At 33.2% G+C, this 19,780-nt stretch overlaps 1 protein-coding gene across 5 annotated transcripts in view; it reads right to left on the bottom strand.

The window, feature by feature from the left end:
* Nucleotides 1-7,125: 7,125 nt before the first annotated feature.
* PHTF2 (putative homeodomain transcription factor 2) overlaps nt 7,126-19,780 on the bottom strand; it is a 151,983-nt gene continuing 139,328 nt past the window's right edge. For 3 of the 5 annotated variants that reach the window (XM_074194015.1, XM_074194017.1, XM_074194016.1), the window contains exons 13-18: nt 17,564-17,695; nt 16,122-16,208; nt 14,764-14,919; nt 13,578-13,673; nt 11,568-11,693; nt 7,128-10,513 (exon numbers count right to left, since the gene is read on the bottom strand). In XM_074194015.1, coding sequence (XP_074050116.1) covers nt 10,493-10,513; nt 11,568-11,693; nt 13,578-13,673; nt 14,764-14,919; nt 16,122-16,208; nt 17,564-17,695 — 618 coding nt within the window. In that variant the 3' untranslated portion in view covers nt 7,128-10,492. Of the gene's footprint in view, nt 10,514-11,567; nt 11,694-13,577; nt 13,674-14,763; nt 14,920-16,121; nt 16,209-17,563; nt 17,696-19,780 lie in introns of all 5 variants that reach the window. The other 2 variants (XM_074194019.1, XM_074194018.1) reach the window with 2 other exon arrangements.

The following is a 19,780-nucleotide window of genomic DNA, read 5'->3' as shown; positions in this document are numbered from 1 at the left end:
AAAAAAAAGTTTTAAGTTCCAAATTCTTTTATACTTCCTGCTATACATTGCTCCTTGAGAAGGCAAACAATTTGATATCAATTTTTTTGATGTCATACAGACTATATTTTCATATTAGCCATGTTGCAAAAGAAAACAGACAAAAAAAGAACAATGAGTTTTAAAAAAAAGTATGGGACTTCTGGCCAAGATGGCAGAGAGAAGACAGGCACAGTTCTAAAGTCTCCTGATCTCTTCTCCATCTATCACATGAAACAAACCTCTTAAAAGAAACCCGACCCACAAAACCCATAAAGAAAAGCCAGGAGAAAGAACATCTACCTCAGGATTTGTCTCCGGCAGTAGCTTTGGCCGAATTCGGGCGGGTGAGTCTGGGCTGAGAGAGAGGATCAGCCCGGGATCAGCCAGATTAACAGCTGAATTGGAACCAGGAGTCTGAGGGCCAGAGAGTGGGACTTGCTGGATCAGCGGTGGGGCTGGACGGCGGGAGAGCTGAGGCGCTGGTGTTGGAGCTGTCCCCGGGATCTAGCCGAGATCCTGGACAGGGCTGGGGGGGGGGGGGGGGGGGGGGGGGGGGGGGGAGGGAGTTCTGGAGCAAGAAGGCTTCTGACACCATCCCTGGGCCCCTCTGATCTGAGTCCCATTACAAGTCAGACCCTTACAAACAAATGTAAACTACTTCTGCCTCAGGCCCAGGTGTGTGAGCAGAAGAACAAGCCCAGCTGAGGAATGACCTCAGGCAAGGGTAAAGCTCACCATTCATTCAACAAAAGAATTCAATAGCTTCAATTCCTCCCTTCAAGGAAAGGGAGAAGGCCTCAGCTAAGGTCACAGACACTCCAGAGAAAGCAAGGAGCACCTCCTACTGGCCATCCAGAGAAACTGCACTCGGTGAGAAAAGCCTTTAGCGATCTCACGCCCCGGGAACCAGGCCCTCTAAAACTCAGGTCTTAGCAAAATGAAGAAGGGTCAGCAGAAAGGTGGATCCATAGAAAAATTCTTTGAAGTGAAAGAACCTAACTCAGAGAGACCTGGAACCTCTGAGGAGAATACAATCTGGTCTTCAGCACAGTAAGACTTCCTTGAAGAAATAAGGAAGGACCTTAAAAATCAACTGGAAAATTTGGGAGAGACAATTAATACCTAGCAACAAGGAAAAAAAACCTTAGAAAGTACAATTGGACAAATACAAAATGAGAATAAATATCTCAGATCTTCAAATGGGCAAATGCAAAAAGAAATTAATTCTCTCAAAACATCAATTGGTCAAATGGAAAGCTCTTTCAAAAGTAGAATTGACCAATTGGAAAAGGAGTTGCAAAAGGTTAATGAAGAAAACTCCCCCCAAAAAAGAATGGAGTCTACAGAAACTAATGACTCCATGAGACAGCAAGAGTCAGTTAAACAAAATCAAAAAATAGAAAAAAATAGAAGCAAATGTAAAAATACCTCATCAGCAAAACCACTGACCTCAAGAATGGATTGAGAAGGGGCAACCTGAAAATTATAGGACTTCCTGAAAACATTGAAGAGAAAAAAAGCCTGGACTTACTATTACAGGATCTACTGATGAAAAACTGCCCTGATAACATGGAATCAGAGGGCAAAGTAGTTACTGAAAGAGTACATCGATCCCCACCAGAAAAAGATCCTATAAAAGAAAATACCAAGGAATGCTGTGGCCAAACTCCAGAACTATCAGATAAAACAGAAAATCATGCAAGCGGCTAGAAAGAAACAATTTAAATATCAAGGAGCCACAGTAAGGATCACACAGGACCTGGCTGCATCAACATTAAGGGATTGAAAGGACTGCAATGAGATATTTACAAGAGCAAGGGAGCTTGGAATGCAGCCAAGAATCTACTTTCCCACAAAGCTGAGCCTTCTCTTCCAGGGAAAGAGATGGACATTTAACAAGATAGAAGAATTCCAAAAATTTCTGATGAAAAGACCAGAGCTAAACAGAAAATTTGGACATCAAACAGGAGGTTCGAGTGACACATGAAAAGGTAAAAAAAAAAAAAAAAACAAACTAGTGGTGGTAAAAGGAAAAAAAATGCAATCCAGTAAGTTGAAACTGGCTATATCCTAGCAGGGGGGAAAAATGATTCTCATAAATCTTGATAATAGTAATTCTAACAGAGAGAATATACCTAGCCAGAAATTATGGACATTCATGACCTATCCATGAGACTGCTATCTGAAGAGATATAACTGGCTTTAACCCCACTTGGGAGAAAGACCCTAATAACTCTCAGGAATTTTGACTCTATTTGATAGAATATACTGAATTAGAATGGACAGACACTCAGAATTTCCTATGACTTAGATAGAATGTTCTAAAAAGCACTACTTCCTTAAAAAGGGGGAGAGGAAAGAGACTGGAGGAGAGATGGGAGTGAATGGGGTAAATCTCATTAGACTAAGAGGTACCAAAAAGCCTGTGGTAATAGAGGGGAAGAAGGGAGCAGAGCAGAAACACCTGAATCTTCTTCTCATCAGACTTGGCTTAAAGTCAACCTACACATACTCAGTTAACTTATAAAACATCTAACCTTTCAAGTATTAAAAGGGGAAAAGGGGAGGGGGGATGGAGAAAGGGAAGGGGAGGGGGTAAAAGGGGGAAATAACAAAAAGAAAGGAAGGAAAAAGAGGAAAAAGGGAAAGGGGAAAGGGGAAAGAAAGGGGAGGGTGTGATATAGGAGGGCAAACACACTGAAGGGGGTGGTATTCAGAAAGAAAATACTGGGGAATATGGATAAGGGGGGTGAAAGGGGGAAAAATACAAACGGAGGGAAGATAGCATAGAGGGCAATAAAGAATTAGTAATCATAACCTTGAATGTGAATGGGATGAACTCTCCCTTAAAATGTAAGCAAATAGCAGAGTGGATTAAAAAACCAGACTCCTACAATATGCTACTTACGAAAAACTCATTTGAAGCAGAGAGATACATATAGAGTAAAGGTAAAAGGTTGGAGCAAAATATATTTTGCTTCAGCTGAAGTAAAAAAAAGCAGGGATAGCAATCCTTATCTCAGACAAAGCAGCAGCAAAAATAGTGTTAAAAGAGATAAGGAAGGAAACTTTATCCTCCTAAAAGGTACCATAGACAATAAACTCATTTCAATATTGAATATATATGCACCCAGTGGGACAGCACCCAAATTCTTAGAGGAGAAGCTGAAAGAACTACAGGAAGACAGTGACAGAAAAACTCTACTAGTGGGAGACCTCAACCTCCTGCTATCAGATCTAGATAAATTGAATCATAAAACAAACAAGAAAGAAATTAGGGAGGTAAATAGATTGTTAGAAAAATTAGATATGGTAGACTTATGGAGGAAACTAAATGGAGATAGAAAGGAATATACCTTCTTCTCTGCAGTACATGGAACTTATACAAAAATTGACCATGTACTAGGACATAAAAACCTAATGATCAACAGCAGAAAGGCAGAAATAGTGAATACATCTTTCTCAGATCACAATGCAATAAAAGTCATATGCGATACTGGGCCAAGGAGATATAGAGCCAGAACAAATTGGAAACTGAATAACCTCATTTTAAAAAATGAGTGGACCAAAAAACAAATTATAGGAAGAATTAACCATTTTATGCTAGATAATGATAATAATGAAACCACATACCAAAACCTATGGGATTCATTCAAAGCGACTCTCAGGGGATATATATTATAGCTCTAAATGCTTACATGAATAAATTGGAGAAAGAGGAAATCAATGAACTAAACATGCAACTAAAAAAAATAGAGAAAGAACAAATCAAAAATCCCCAATCAAATACCAAATTATAAATTCTAAAAATTAAAGGAGAAATTAATAAAATCAAAAGCAAAAAAACTACTGAATTAATAAATAAAACCAAAAGTTGATATTATGAAAAAACCAATAAAATTGATAAACCTCTGGTCAATTTGATTAAAAAAAGAAAGAAGAAAACCAAATTGCTAGTATCATAAATGAAAAAGGTGAACTCACCACCAATGAGGAGGAAATTAAAGTAATAATTCGAAATTATTTTGCCCAACTCTATGCCAATAAATTTGACAATCTAAGTGAAATGGATGAACATTTACAAAAATATAAGTTGCCCAGGTTAAATGAAGAAGAGATTAAATACCTAAACAACCCTATCTCAGAAAAAGAAATTCAACAAGCCATTACTGAACTCCCTAAAAAAAAATATCCAGGGCCTGATGGATTCACAAGTGAATTCTACCAAACATTTAAGGAACAATTGGTTCCCATCCTATATAAACTCTTTGGAAAAATAGGGAAAGATGGAACTCTACCTACCTCTTTCTATGAAACCAATATGGTACTGTTACCTAAACCAGGAAGAGTTAAAACAAAGAAAGAAAATTATAGACCTATTTCCCTGATGAATATAGATGCAAAAAATCCTAAATAAAATCTTATCAAAATGATTACAAGTCATCACTAGGATAATACATTATGATCAAGTAGGTTTTATTCCAGGAATGCAGGGTTGGTTCAATATTAGGAAAACTGTTAGTATACTCAATTATATCAACAACAAACCTATCAGAAATCATATGATCATATCAATAGATTCTGAAAAAGCTTTTTGACAAAATACAGCATCCATTCCTATTAAAAACACTAGAGAGTGTAGGAATAAATGAACTGTTCCTAAAAATAATTAGCAGTATCTATCTGAAACCATCAACAAGCATTATATTCAATGGGGAGAGACTAGAGGCATTCCCAGTAAGATCAGGGGTGAAACAAGGGTGCCCATTATCACCACTACTATTCAATATTGTATTAGAAATGTTAGCATCAGCAATTAGAGAAGAAAAAAAAAATTGAAGGAATTAGAATTGGGAAGGAAGAGACAAAACTCTCACTCTTCGCAGATGACATGATGGTCTACCTAGAGAATCCCAAGAAATCATCTAAAAAACTACTGGAAACAATTAGCAATTTTAGCAAAGTTGCAGGTTATAAAATAAACCCTCATGAATCCTCAGCTTTTCTATATATGTCTAGCAAGAAACAGCAGAAGAGCTAGAAAGAGAAATCCCATTCAAAGCAACCTTAGACAATATAAAATATTTGGGAGTCTACTTGCCAAGACAGACTCAGAATCTTTTTGAAAACAATTATAAAACACTTCTCACACAAATTAAGTTAGATTTAAATAACTGGGCAAATATCAACTGCTCATGGATAGATAGAGCTAATATAATAAAAATGACAATTCTACCAAAACTAAACTATCTGTTTAGTGCCCTACCAATCAAAATTCCAAAAAATTACTTTAACAAATTAGAAAAAAATTGTAAGTAAATTCATATGGAGAAATAAAAAGTCAAGAATTGCCAGGAGCTTAATTAAAAAAGTGCCAAAGAAGGTGGCTTAGCCCTACCCGATCTAAAATTATATTATAAAGCATCAGTCATCAAAATTGTGTGGTATTGGCTAAGAAATAGAGTGGTGGACCAGTGGAATAGACTAGGCATAAAAGAAGGAGATGATTATAGTAATCTGCTATTTGATAAACCCAAAGAGCCCGGCCATTGGGACAAAAACTCCCTCTTTGATAAAAACTGCTGGGATAATTGGAAGCTAGTATGGAAGAAACTTAGATTAGACTAACACCTCACACCCTTTACCAAGATAAGATCCAAATGGTTACAGGACATAGACATAAAAAACAATACTATAAGCAAATGAGAAGATCAAGGACTAGTCTACCTGTCAGATCTATGGAAAGGGAAACAGTTTATGACTAAGGAAGAGTTGGAGAACATCACCAAAATCCAATTAGATGATTTCGATTACATTAAATTAAAAAGCTTTTGCACAGATGAAACCAATGTAACTAAGATCAAAAGAAAAGTAGTAAATTGGGAAATAATCTTTACAACTAATGATTCTGACAAAGGACTCATTTCTAAAATATACAGAGAACTGAGTCATATTTTTAAAACAAAAAGCCATTCCCCAATTGACAAAGGCAATTTACAGATGAGGAGATCAAAGTAATCCATGGCCATATGAAAAAATGTTCTAAATCATTAATTATTAGAGAAATGCAAATTAAAGCTTCTCTGAGGTACCACCTCACACCTCTCAGATTGGCCAGTATGACCAGGAAGGATAAGGATCATTGTTGGAAGGGATGTGGGAAATCTGAGACAGTATTACACTGTTGGTGGAGCTGTGAACTTATCCAACCCTTCTGGAGAACTATTTGGAACTATGCCCAAAGGGCAACAAAAATGTGCATACCCTTTGACCCAGCAATACCACTATTGGGTCTATACCCTGAAGAGATGAGGAAAAAGGGTAAAAACATTACTTGTACAAAAATATTTATAGCAGCCCTGTTTGTGGTGGCAAAGAATTGGAAATCCAGTAAATGTCCTTCAATTGGGGAATGGCTTAGCAAACTGTGGTATATGTATGTCATGGAACACTATTGTTCTATTAGAAACCAGGAGGGATGGGATTTCAGGGAAACCTGGAGGGATTTGCAAGAACTGATGCTGAGTGAGATGAGCAGAACCAGCAAAACACTGTACACCCTAAGAGCAACATGGGAGTGATGTTCAACCTTGAAGGACTTGCTCATTCCATCAGTGCAACAACTGGGAACAATTTGGGGCTGTCTGCAAAGGAGAGTACCATCTGTATCCTGATAAGGAGCTGTGGAGTTTGAACAAAGTACAAGGGCTATTCCCTTTAATTTAGAAAAAAACAGATTATCTTATTGTCTGATGTTGTTACCTCTGAGAATTCTCTTCTCTTTAAGGATATGATTTCTCTCTCATCACACCCAATTTGGATCAAGGTACAACATGGAAACAAAGTAAAGACTGACAGAGTGCTATCTGTGCTGGGGGGGAAGCAAGATTGGGGGAAAACTGTAAAACTCAAATAATAGCTTTAATAAAAATAAATTAAAAAAATAAAATAATGAGAAAAAAAGAATATACTTTTTTCTCTACAGCACATGGTACCTATGCCAAAATTGACCATGTACTAGGGCATAAAAACCTTATAATCAAATTCAGAAAGACAGAAATAATAAATGCAAACTTCTCAGATCATGATGTAATAAAAATACATGTCATAAAATGTCAAGGAAAGATAAACCCAAAATTAATTGGAATCTAAATAACTTAATTTTAAATACTGAGTAGATCAAACAGCAAATCATAGAAATAATCAATAATGATATCCAACAAAATGATAATGAGGCCTCATACCAAAATTTACAGGATGCAGCCAAGGCAGTTTTAAGGGGAAATTTTTTTTTATCTCCAAATGCTTATAAGAATAACATAGGGAGGCTAGGTAGCACAGTGGATAGAGCACTGACCCTGGAGTCAGGAGTACCTAAGTTCAAATCCAGCCTCAAACACTTAATAATTACCTAGCTGTGTGGCCTTGGGCAAGTCACTTAACCCCATTTGCCTTGCAAAAAAAAAAAAGAATGAAGGACAGACATTGTCAGTAGTATATTAACTTGTTCCAATGGACAGAAATCTCACATTTATAGTACCCAGTCCTAAGTAAAAGTTAAACTTCTGGTCAATATTAATTTTTTAAAATAGGGCATTCAGGGGATTTGTGTTATTGTTTCACCTTGCTCTACGAGTCTGTTGAATTTTAGATTCTTTCTATTTCTTGTCTGAATGAGATATATTTTATTGTAGTTACATATTTTTCCATTCTTCCTCTCTCTTTTTGGCTTTATTGATATTTCTTTTGTATCATTCAATTTTTAGTTCATTTCCTCTACTTTTTTTTCTGGATGCTCTCTAATTTTTAAGTTTTCCCAACTTTACTTCTGGTCTTCTCTTCTCTTTACTATTTTTATTAGAGAGTTTGCATTCTATTTACAACATCCCCTTTTGCAGAAACATTACTTCTAATTCTGTTTTGTTGGGCTGAGAGAATTTAAATTTCTCTCCTTACTCTAAGTGGGCTTCCTTGGGTCCCAATAATGACAATTATCAAGTTGATACATAGGTAGTTGAAAATGAGGTTTTTAAAAATTCTCCCAATTTTCATACCATCAGCCATAGATTTCTTTATTTTGAACTTGCTGATCGAACTTTCAATTACAACATATGTGGCAAAAAAAAAAACCAAAAGAAAACAGAAAGATAGCTAACACACAATATCTGCCACATTTCCACTTACCTCTATTTTTGACCTGGTTTTTCTATGTTATGGGATGTGTTACAATTTCTTTAACTTTCTTACATGAATGATATGGCAATGATTTAAATTTTTCTGCTTCAATAACAGGCTAAAATTACTTCAAATGACAAACTTATTTTATTGCCCTTTTGCTGCCAATGTTAATTTCATGATCCAGCAGATTAATAAAAATTTGTTGAGAAATGAACTATATTTAATAACTCATCTCCCAACTTCAGTTTTAAAACAGGTTTTCTTAAATCAGTATATTCAACATTTAAGTTTCTCAAAAATATTTCCATTCTGAAATTAAAGGTTTTATTTTTTGAGATATGTCTCACTTTTACCCCCAACAGAACTCATGCTGTACTTTTTTTCTCAAAATATATTCTGTGCAAAATCTAAGTTCTGTGTAGGTTTGTACCTTATTTTTTGAAAAGTTGTTTATAAAATATAATTCCTAAAAACAACTCCAATAAGAGACAACAGAAGAAGGCAAAACATATCAGACATAGCCTAATTTTTCACATGAGAAAGTAACTATGTTCTTAAAGCTCCAGTAATACATTCCTTCAAAATATCAGAATGCACTTTGGTCATTATTAAAACTTATTAGTACACAGGCAAATTTTAAAAAATGCTTACTTGTTGCTTTACACAGAAGTAGTGTATACCACACAATGTGAGGCTAAATTCACCCAAACTTAATGATTGTATGGAATGATAAGAATATCTATATGGTTCTAATCTTTATCTGATCTGAAGTTATGATTTAGGTGAATACTGAACTAAATATATCAGTCTCAAATGAATAATTTATAAATTTCAATGATAAATTTTTCTAAAAATTTTAAGAGTTTGAATATATTTAACATGATGGACTTGGCTCAAACAGGATTTTTACTTGTTTCAAACAATTCCTAGTCTGGGGCAAATCTCTAATTTTCAGAAAATTCCTTAGTCATAATTGATTATACAAATATAACCTTAAATCAAGATTCAACAAGATACCAAGTTAACTCCATCTTCCTAATATGCCAATAAGATAAAATATTCATTTTGACATGTAGAAAAATCAATTTTCTAGAAGAATTATACTTCTAAATAGCCCTTATGTCAATGAGAAAGGGAGATGAAATTTAGAGGATAAAAACTGTATTTATCTGAAAATTTTTTATGTGGAACAAATGTATATGTGTGTGTTTATCATCTTTTATGGGTATTTATCCTTAGATTGTTCACTTGAGTGTGGTATAAATGGCATATGCTATAGTGTACCATGGGAAAAAAAAATCTATTTTACTTGAGTAAGCATAAGGTACTTTAGTAAATCAAGAGGCACTTCACTTGTGAGATGAGCACATATACCTCACTCAAAAGGATACCATATCATACCCCCGTACACTATAACATATTCCATATAAATATACACATTAAACATAATAATTTTAAAAGTGCACATTTTGAGCATGCACAGTTGGAGATGTGCAAACAGCCCAGTGTTTCAAATAAATACAATTATTACTAGTTAATTTTTATCAAAATACCTTATGGCATTGTAACCATTTACAATTATTGCTCTATTAAGAGTTTTATCATCAAAGAGCACTTGTTGATCTGTTTTATATAATACCTTATTAATTTATTAATACTGAAGGGCGCTTTTAAACTGCAGCTTAATAAATTTAGATCCTGGCATTGTTTCAAATGTAAAATTATAGAGGAAATTCTGATTGGATCCAGAAAGTATTCTAATACAGTAAATAAATAGTTTAGCTTAATTTTGTCAACCTACAGTTGGTTACTGTTCAGAACAAGTGTCTATTCTGAATATCTCAGTATGCTAGGTATATTTAGCTTTGTTCCTACAGAAATATTATAAACTGTTTAAAGAATATTTTTCTGAAGTAAGGGAAGTTCACTCCACCTTCGAGGAAACAATTCTCAAGAATGATTTCTATAATCTGGATCTGTTATTTTAGCAACTGAATATGAACTATCACCAGGATCTCAAGTACATGGATATCAGTTTTTTTTATCACCCTTTCAACAACTAGCTATATCAATATTTGAAAATAAAATATAAAGACTAAAGTGTAAAAACAGTGAAAAGGTAAAAATAAATATAACAATTGCACAAGACAGTCAGATGTAAACACTTCAATTTTCTAAGCTACATCCTTTAGGAAGGTTGTAGCTTCTGAAGCACAGATTCAGTGACTGCTTTGAGACAGCTTAGTCAGTATTCTTGTTTCAAAAAACAGGACGAGGCCTTTTTTCTACATTGTCATGATTTGATTTTCCAAAGCTAAAGAGAAAAAAAAAATACAGCATCAGAAACCATTCAAGATATTAAGTCAGATTTACAGACTAATAATTAGTCACACCTTTCTCTAACACTCTGCATTCTCACTTCTCTTTCAAGCTAGTTCTTACAGGGACAACTAAGATCTTACAGCTAGTATCTGAGGTCAGAGTTGAACCGAGATCCTCCTGACTCCAGGGCTAGTGCTGTATCTACTATAACACCTAGCTGCCCCCATTATTGGACAATTTAAAAAAAAAAAACCAAAACAACAATAAGCAGTTTCCTTATGTTTTGCAATAGAAATATGTAAGAATTTGTACCAAGGGGCAGCTAGATGCCACAGTGGATAGAGCACTGGCCCTAGAGTCAGGAGTATCTGAGTTCAAATCCAGCCTCAGATACTTAATAATTACCTAGCTATGTGGCCTTGGGCAAGCCACTTAATCCTATTGCCTTGCAAAAAACTTAAAAAAAAAAGAATTTGTACCAAGTACATGATTATATTATGCATTTGCTATAATGAGACAGTGGGGTGTAGTAGACAAAAAACTTACTCATTAGATCAGTGTTCAAATCCTATCTCTGACACCTATAAGTTCAGCAACACTATACATTTTCCCCAGAAGAATTCTCTAATACTATACAGATGAAGAAACAGTTCTAGATCTAGACTGATGGGGAAATTACTTCAATAACATTCCCTACACCAATGAAATCCAGGTATGTCAAAATGACAAATTATCTAAAAAGGTTGCAAATTTTCTGGAGAATTTAAAAGTATAAAATAGTCTTAGCAAAAAAAAAATGGGTAAGAGGAATGTTACAAAAGTCTTTCTTATAACAAACTCTTCAAAATATTAGTTTCTATAAGATTATAATAATAGAATGTATATCATTTAGGAATTAAATGTACAATTGTTTTCTCTACTATAAGAGCACAAAAATGTATCCACTGCTATTAAAATATAAGATTTAGAAAGTGTGCCTGAAGCAAAATAAATGTCATAATACTCATTCTAGTACTAAAGAAAGAGAATGTTTAGCAAACATTCACCTTTAAATTAAATCCAAGTAAGTCACTGATAACACCAGAAACAGCAGACAGTATGACAACCTGGGTAATATTGTAAAGCAGCGGATTCATTGTAAGCCCATATAACCTGAAGGGGCTGTCCAATTCCTAGTAATAAAGAAAAAGAAATCATTAGAAATGAAATTATATCAGGAACATAGAATTCATTAGGAAGTAAAGGAATAGTATTATATGGTAGCTAGAACTTTAAGAATTATCTTCACTTTACATATAGAGATTAAAGTACAAACACAAGTAACCCTATGAGGTTATAAAGCTATTAAATAGCACACTAGATTTGAATCTTGTCCTACAATTCAAAAACCAGTCCTCTTTACATACTACTTCGGTTGAGGGTAAAACCCATTGAAAGATGCTAAAATCCAGGTTTAAAAGATTTAACACTTGTTATTACATACACATTTAGAAATCATTAAAATGGCTAATCTTTTAAAACAAGATAATGAAGCTTTTTTTTAAAAGAGAAAAAAATTCAAAACAAAAGAAAAAGAAAGTGGGTATAGAGAGAGAGAGAGATAGAAAAGCTAATTTTTTATTTAATGCTATTTGGAAAACACGGTTTTCCTTATGGTGAACCAATTTTGCATTTCTAGCATAAATTCAACTTGTTCACACTGTATAATCTTTCTAATATCTTGTGTTTCAATCTACTTGATAATATCAGATTTCTAGTTTTCTTTGTTTTGTCTTTTCCTGACTTAGTTATCAAGACCATTTGTAATAAAGTTCCTTTCTTCTTGGAATGCTATATAAGCTACTTCTGAATCCATTGTGTAAGTTTCCCCCCACTTTGGTATTTCATACATGGTTTTTGTTCAATTTCTTTTTCTGATAATAGGATTATTTAAATAGCAAATTTCTTCTTTTTATAATGAATACTTTATGTTTTTGTAAAAATACATCTATTTTCTCTGCTAATGGTTTTGTTAGCAACATAGTTTCTGACAATTTTCTTTATTTCCTTTTCAATTATTTTGTTTTTAAATTTTGCTATTAACAATTGTTTTCCTTTCTCTTTAGTAGATGCCATCAATTGAGAAACAGCACAAAGAATTGTGTTCCATGTATTACTTTGCTATTAGAAATGATGTATATAGTAATGAATACAAATACGTATGTAAAGATCTATGGGAACTGAAGTAAAGTTAAGCAGGTAGAATAAAGAAATCAATATATACACTGTAACTACACCAGTGTAAAACAATGACACCAAAAATAATAAAAAGCAAACGTAACAATAATTCTCAAATAGGATTCAAAGAAACTTTTATAAGAGAACAACTCGAACCCACTCCTTTATGGAGGAGGCAAGGAAGTTGACAGGTATTACATTATCGTACATGGTTTTGGTCTTTTTTCAATGTATTTCTCAGTTGTGCTGATTTTTTTTCCTCTCTTAAAAATGCTATTTGTTTTATGACCTCTCAAGGAATAGGAGACAGAGGGAGGGGGATACTTGATGAAGTAAAAACTTGAAAATATCAATAAAATCATAACCCAGAAAATAGTATACTTTTGCTCTATACTGTTTAAAATGCTGCCACTATGTTCCTGTTTTGCTACATTCTTCAGAAAAATATTGGTGCAAATATACATTTATAGAAAAAATCCACATCACTTCATATAGGTCCTTCAATATTTTCTTTATGTTTCAAATAAGTATGCTATTCCATAAATTCAATTGAGCATTATCTGAAATTTTGCTATTATTATAGCTTGGTGTTTTTTTATTTTAACAAAAAATATATTTTATAATATTTCTGATACAGAATATTAGCATTAAAATTGCTGGGTCTAAAGGTATGATCAATATGGTATCCTTTATTATATATTGCCACATTCTTTGAAATGTTTATACCAGTCAAAAAGTAGGCATTTCACCAATGCCTACTTTGCCTAAGCTCCAAGAATATGAAACTAGACCACCAAATACAGATCTATGATATATTCTAATTTCAATTTTATTCTTACCTTCAGTAATTTAGTAGCAAGTTTTAAAACATTATTCACTAGTGTCAGTTCCTCCTTCTTATTAGGTTTCTTCTCCATTTTCAAGTACAGGTTTATCTAACAAAAAGGATCAATGAAAAACCACTTTATATAATTTTTAAAAAAAACCGATAAAATCATGAATCAATTTTAAATGAGTGTACTTCAGTCATGAAACCATGTATAGTGAAAGAAAAAATAAGGTTTTATTGGAAACAAAGTCAATAAATTAGTTTGGATTTTTTGACTTATAAATATGCTCTGTAAAACAGATATTAAATTCATCTTCAGTAACCCATTAAGAAAAATTATATTTTATGGTATGATATGGTAGAATGACCTCCAGATTAGCAGTCAGAAGACTATGGATCTAGTACCTGCTATGCCATATGCTAGTTATGTAAATTTAGGCAAACTGTTTAATCACTCCTGAGCTTTTGTTTCCTTCAGGTATAAAATGAAGATAAAATGTTTGTTACCTAACTCAGAGGGGCCTGTGATGAGTACTAAATGATACAATATGAGTGAAATGTATCTGATAAACTTTATTAAAGTATCATTCAAATAGGGGAGATACAACTTTTTTTTTAATGGTTTTTGCAAAGCAATGGGGTTAAGTGACTTGCTCAAGGTCACACAGCTAGGTAATTATTAAGTGTCTGAGGCCGGATTTGAACTCAGGTTACTCCTGACTCCGGAGCCAGGGCTCTATCCACTGTGCCACCTAACCACCCCAAGATAAAACTTTTAAATGAAATTTTCAAGATAAATTTTTCCCCCTCATCTTCAAGTTTTGTTATCATTAATAAAAATTTGACAGAAATTTATGAGATTAATTGATTCTAAAGTAACTATCAAAAGCTAAGTTTTAATGTTATTGTTTAATAATAATTCTTATTCACTAAAATATTATGTAACACATATCTCTATAATTTCTTAAAAACATGAGCAGATGTCTCTCTAAACAAGCTAAAGACTAAGAAAAAGGATAGTCTAAATAGAATAAGCCATTATGCGCCTTACAAAACTACCAAAATGAAATAGTACTCCTATATCATTAAAATTGCTTTAAAAATACATAATCACCTCTATTATATGTCCTCTGAAAAACCTGAAGTGACTAATGAATTGTAGATATTAATTTATAACAATAAATATGAAGCCTCACCTGTTCAGTAAGTAATATTGAGGTATTGCTATATTTTTTGCTTGTTTCAGATCCAAGAGTAACAAATCTTAGAAGAAAAAGTGTTAAAGAGATACACCAGATCACCAGTTCCCAGTTGTAGTGACAATCAAGGAAGATCTCATGAACATGAAGCAACTAAAATCCAAAGGCAGAGGAAACAAAGAAGAATCAATATCTTTTACTATAAGAACAATAATGAAATCCAGTTTAACAGAATGAGACATTAGTTTCTTTGGCATCCATACGAACATTCATGTATAATCCCTGTGTTTCTTGGCTAGTTATTAGTTTGTTATAATTAAGTTTGACTGTAAATAAATTTTTAAAGAATAGATTTGGGAGTTCAAAATCTGGCTCTAGTAACTTATGACCTTGAATAAGTTATTTCCCCTTTCTGGGGCTCAATTTCTTCATCTGTAAAATAAGGAGTTTTGCAACTAAATGATTTCTATGATCCTCTTCTTCTCTAAATCTTATGATTCTATGAACATGCTTCCAAAATTTAACATTCTATACCCATCAATTGTGGTAATTTGCATATTAAACACTTAAAATTGTTAATATAAACCTTTAGTGCTTATTAATAATTTATCTTCTCCAAAAGTAGAAATGAGTACATAAAATACTTCACTAGAATGTGCTCTATTTGAGAATGATGTCCTTTTGGACAAGGCTTAAAATAGTATTTAGGCTAAATTTTATTTCTCAGGAAAAATGTTAAAAACTTAAGTTTTAATGAATGTTAAATAATATTTTAAAAACAAATTTACCATTTTCTCAATTCAGTACTTTTAAAATGTTTCATGAGTGATGATAAATTATACCTCTGTACTTTCTGAAAAACTTAAATGAATGACAATTCCAATGGATTTCACTACATCTTTGATTATATTATGTGCCTATGCAAAAAAAATCATGAAAACAATATATTTCTTTTACAAACTTCTTTACTATAAAATATGTGATCAGTGATAGAAATAACAGAGTTTGGAAATGCATTTATGAGCAGTAGATAACAGGTGGCATTACAATATGTTAAATATTAAATAAAATATCGTATCTGTCACAGAACAATATATATATACGCCTTGAATTTAAGAGATGTGGCTGTCCAATACTTAGTATTAAGCAACATAACTTATATAGAGAGAGGATTAGACCCTTCCCAGGGGAAGAGAGGTAGAAATGGCCATAACCTATGAACTGCCTAAAATACATAAATACAGACATGCTAGAATTTCTCATTTTTCCATCATATTTACTATTTCACCTAGAAAGTTTTCTGAAAATACATTGATTTCCAATAGTATATAGTTATACAAAATACATTAGCTCACCTGGGCACAGCAGATAAACACAACTGAAATGGTCAACAAGAATGCAGATGAAACTATTACATCAACAGATCTCTGAGGACCTCGACGCTGAAAGGAAGGAAACTGACATTTTAAAAATATGTACCACTATTAACATTAGTTTTACAATGAATGTAATTTACAGTGCTACCTAAATATTTAACAGAACCAAAAAATGGAGTATACAGTACAGGGTCTTTAGGATAATTTTAATTGACATTGCTGAACAAACATTTCTGTTCTGATTATGTTGAACAGAGCTATCACAATCCTGAGCTCTTTCACAAGTAGAGTCATCTGACTAATAATACAACCCAAAAAGTTTTTACCAATGGAAGTAGTAAGTTTATAATCTAAGATTGGCTTAATGGGCCTAAAAAGTGGTAATGGGGAAGAACTCATTAGAGTAGGAACACTTCAAGACAGAAATCACTTTGCAGCATAAAATAAAATAGAGATAGTATTAGATTTTTTAATTAAGTCAAGTAGACTAGGAGACATTTATGTATGGTTTAGTGGCATATCTATTTGAGTGATATCTCTGGCCTTTAGAGGCCTGAGAGGTTGTGACTTCCCCAGAGACAAAAGCCAGTTAAGCATTAGTGATGGGACTTAAATCTAGGTCTGCCTGACTTCTATGACAGCTTTCTATCCACTATACTATTTCTAAGAAGCAAAAAATATGGCTATCTTATTGCATGAGTACAAGACCCTGAGAATAGGTACTTTGTCTGAAGCAAATCAGGTACTTCTCATTTTTTCAGGTCCTTGAACAATTTTGAAAAAAAAATTCTTGAAAGGGAGAAAAAGGTACACAGAAAAGGATTTGGGTCTGCCAATTAACGTTCTAAATTGCCTACTTATTTAAAATACTGAGTTAATTAAAATAATGAAATGATATTGTAATCACAAATTGCTTTTGAGTCTTTTTTAAGGAGTGGGCTCCCTCTGCTGGTTTATGATAGCTCTCTATTAAAAAAAAATTTTCTCTTGGGAACCCAGCATTCATAAACAAAAATAAATAGGATCTTATTATCTGATAGATTGTAAGGCTCAAATAAGAACCTCACAATATATATGAAAGAATTTTTAAAAATTAAAATATCAAGTAACCATTATTGCATACAACATCACAATAATGTTTAGTGTGTATGTGTATATGCCTTTCTGTTTAGGCTTTAAATTCTAAGTATTACTCACAAAAATTAATCCATGAAACAAATTTCTCTTAGCTATATGGGAATAGACTATATAGAATATATTATGACTAATAGCATGCTCACAAGGTGTGTGTGTGTGTGTGTGTGTGTGTGTGTGTGTGTGTGTGTGTGTGTATATATGTATATACCTGAAGAGAGATGTAATAAGGGATTAGAATCAAAGAGAACAATCTTGCAAAAGTCATGTCATCATAACTATTATACCTTAAGATAGGAACGAAGAGATAGCCACATTTTTATATTCTGCACTTTCTTCAATCGGAAATGGGGAACTTCTGATTTCCGAGCCCTCCTAGCAGATGTTAAATGTCCAAAGAGTTTTGCAAAAAGTAGTCTCTACAAAATATCACCATTTCATTTGTCAAGCAAAATACCACAAGGAAAATTAAAAATAGTCAAAATTTAGGTTATTACTATAGTCTCCTAGGATTAAGTACTATAATTCAATAAGACAGGAAAATAACAATGTATTACTGAAACCATAGAGATGTGCCTTCCATTGGTTTAAGTTGCATCTTATTCATGACTTTTAGCCCTCCAAAATGCTCTAGTTGTTTTCCTTTTAATGAAAACCAGTAAGACAAGTTGTTCAGTCTTTTACTATCCCTTGTTCTCCCTCTTTTCTAGACATGTTTTCTTTAATATGGTTATATATAGCATTTCCTCAGGATAGATCATTTCTGTATATTTTTAATATACTTCTTAAAATGACTAAATGCCTTCTGACTATCTTTGGGTCAATCAAATTGGATTCTTTCTAGACTGAGATTCAATAGATTGTTTCTCATGTGACAGAGAATACCACAAGAAGACATTTGTGTTTAAAAATGGGTTATATGATACTATCATGAAGACATGAGTAGTTTCCCCTAATACAATCTAATTCATTCTTTCTCTCCTATTCATTCTTGGTCCTAAGCTCACCACCCTCAGTGTCTGTCCTGGATAAAAACATTATAGATGAATACTAATGTCAATGGAGTAGTCATCTAATATGACACAGTCTAGTCAATAATTGTTTTCATCCAATAGTTTTCCCAATATAGATTATAAAGGTTTATCTCTTAGGCATTACTAGAACATAATGAAAATGCTGTGTAACATTTCTAGAATTTAAGAAAACTTACTAATTCATCAAAAACACATGGAAGACCTCCTCATTCATAGGTAATCCCCTTTTCATATACATCCTGCACAGGTAAGTGACATTTTCCATGGCACAGGTGAATACTTTTGGCAGATACATCTCCCTGTTTTTTTGTATTTTTGTTTTCAAAGATTGGAAATCCCTATCATGCCCAGGTTAGAAATTCAAGGATTACAAACAGGACCAGTCACATTCTGTTCTACCTATAACTTCAGACCTGTTTCCAACCTAGGCCACCTTGTAGCTACCTACTCCTACTCACCTGGGGTTTTCCATATGAATGCCAAATTTAGTGTGAACAGTCAATTAGTTTAATCCACTGAAACTCAGAACTCCCAAGTTCTACCAATCCACCAGGCTCATTTTTCTGATAGTCAGAATTATAGATGTGTTACATAATGCCTGATTTTATATCTCTATTTAGTATTAGTCATGGAGGATCACTGGAGTTTTCCATGTGGTTGCAATTATCAAGGAATTCTGTATTTCCTTACTACATGCACAAGAAACTCATTCTTTGAAAGGAGCTTTTAAGACTGCAGTTTAACTCTTTAGGGTCAAATGGTTTCTATAATCAAACAATTATTATAGTTGACTCTTGTATTCTTTGCACCTTCTACTAAATGATGAAAATATACAGAAGTAATCTGACAAGAGAAAACTTTGTGAAGTGCTGCCTGTACTTCTATCATACTTTCAACAAAGATGCCTCAATGATATGTGTAAATTATTTTCACTGAAATTTTATAGAGAAATTAAAGTGTATGAACCATAGTTAATAATTTTTCTTGACTGCCTAAGAAAAGTAATATAATTCATTCTTCTTTTTCTATTGTTTGGTTACATCCCCCCCATCTGATGCAACTGTTTCTTTCAACTATGACTTTCTTTAAGGTCTACTTTCCTTGCATAAACCATTGGGGACAGAGATGTTAAAAGTCCAAAAGAGTTACTTCTTTTTTTTTAAGGTTTTTGCAAGGCAATAGGGTTAAGTGACTTGTCCAAGGTCACATAGCTAAGTAATTAGTGTCTGAGGCAGGATTTGAACTCGGGACTTCCTAATATCAGGGCTGGTGCTCTATCTACTGTGCCACCTGGCCACTCCCCCAAAGGTGTTACTTCTAAAAAATATGGTTCATCTTTTGTCTATAAAACATTCAATCAATTTTATCTATGAATGTTCTCAAAGAGACATGGCTTGTTGGGTCTCACACCAAGCATTTTTTAAAAAATCTTCCTGCCTTTTTGTTATTTTATACAGACATTGATAGGAA

This window comes from Macrotis lagotis, chromosome 7 (assembly GCF_037893015.1).
Source record: "Macrotis lagotis isolate mMagLag1 chromosome 7, bilby.v1.9.chrom.fasta, whole genome shotgun sequence".
Classification (NCBI taxonomy): Eukaryota; Metazoa; Chordata; class Mammalia; order Peramelemorphia; family Peramelidae; genus Macrotis; species Macrotis lagotis.
The sequence above is the reverse complement of the archived record's forward strand: the minus strand, read 5'-3'. Positions and strand labels throughout refer to the sequence as shown.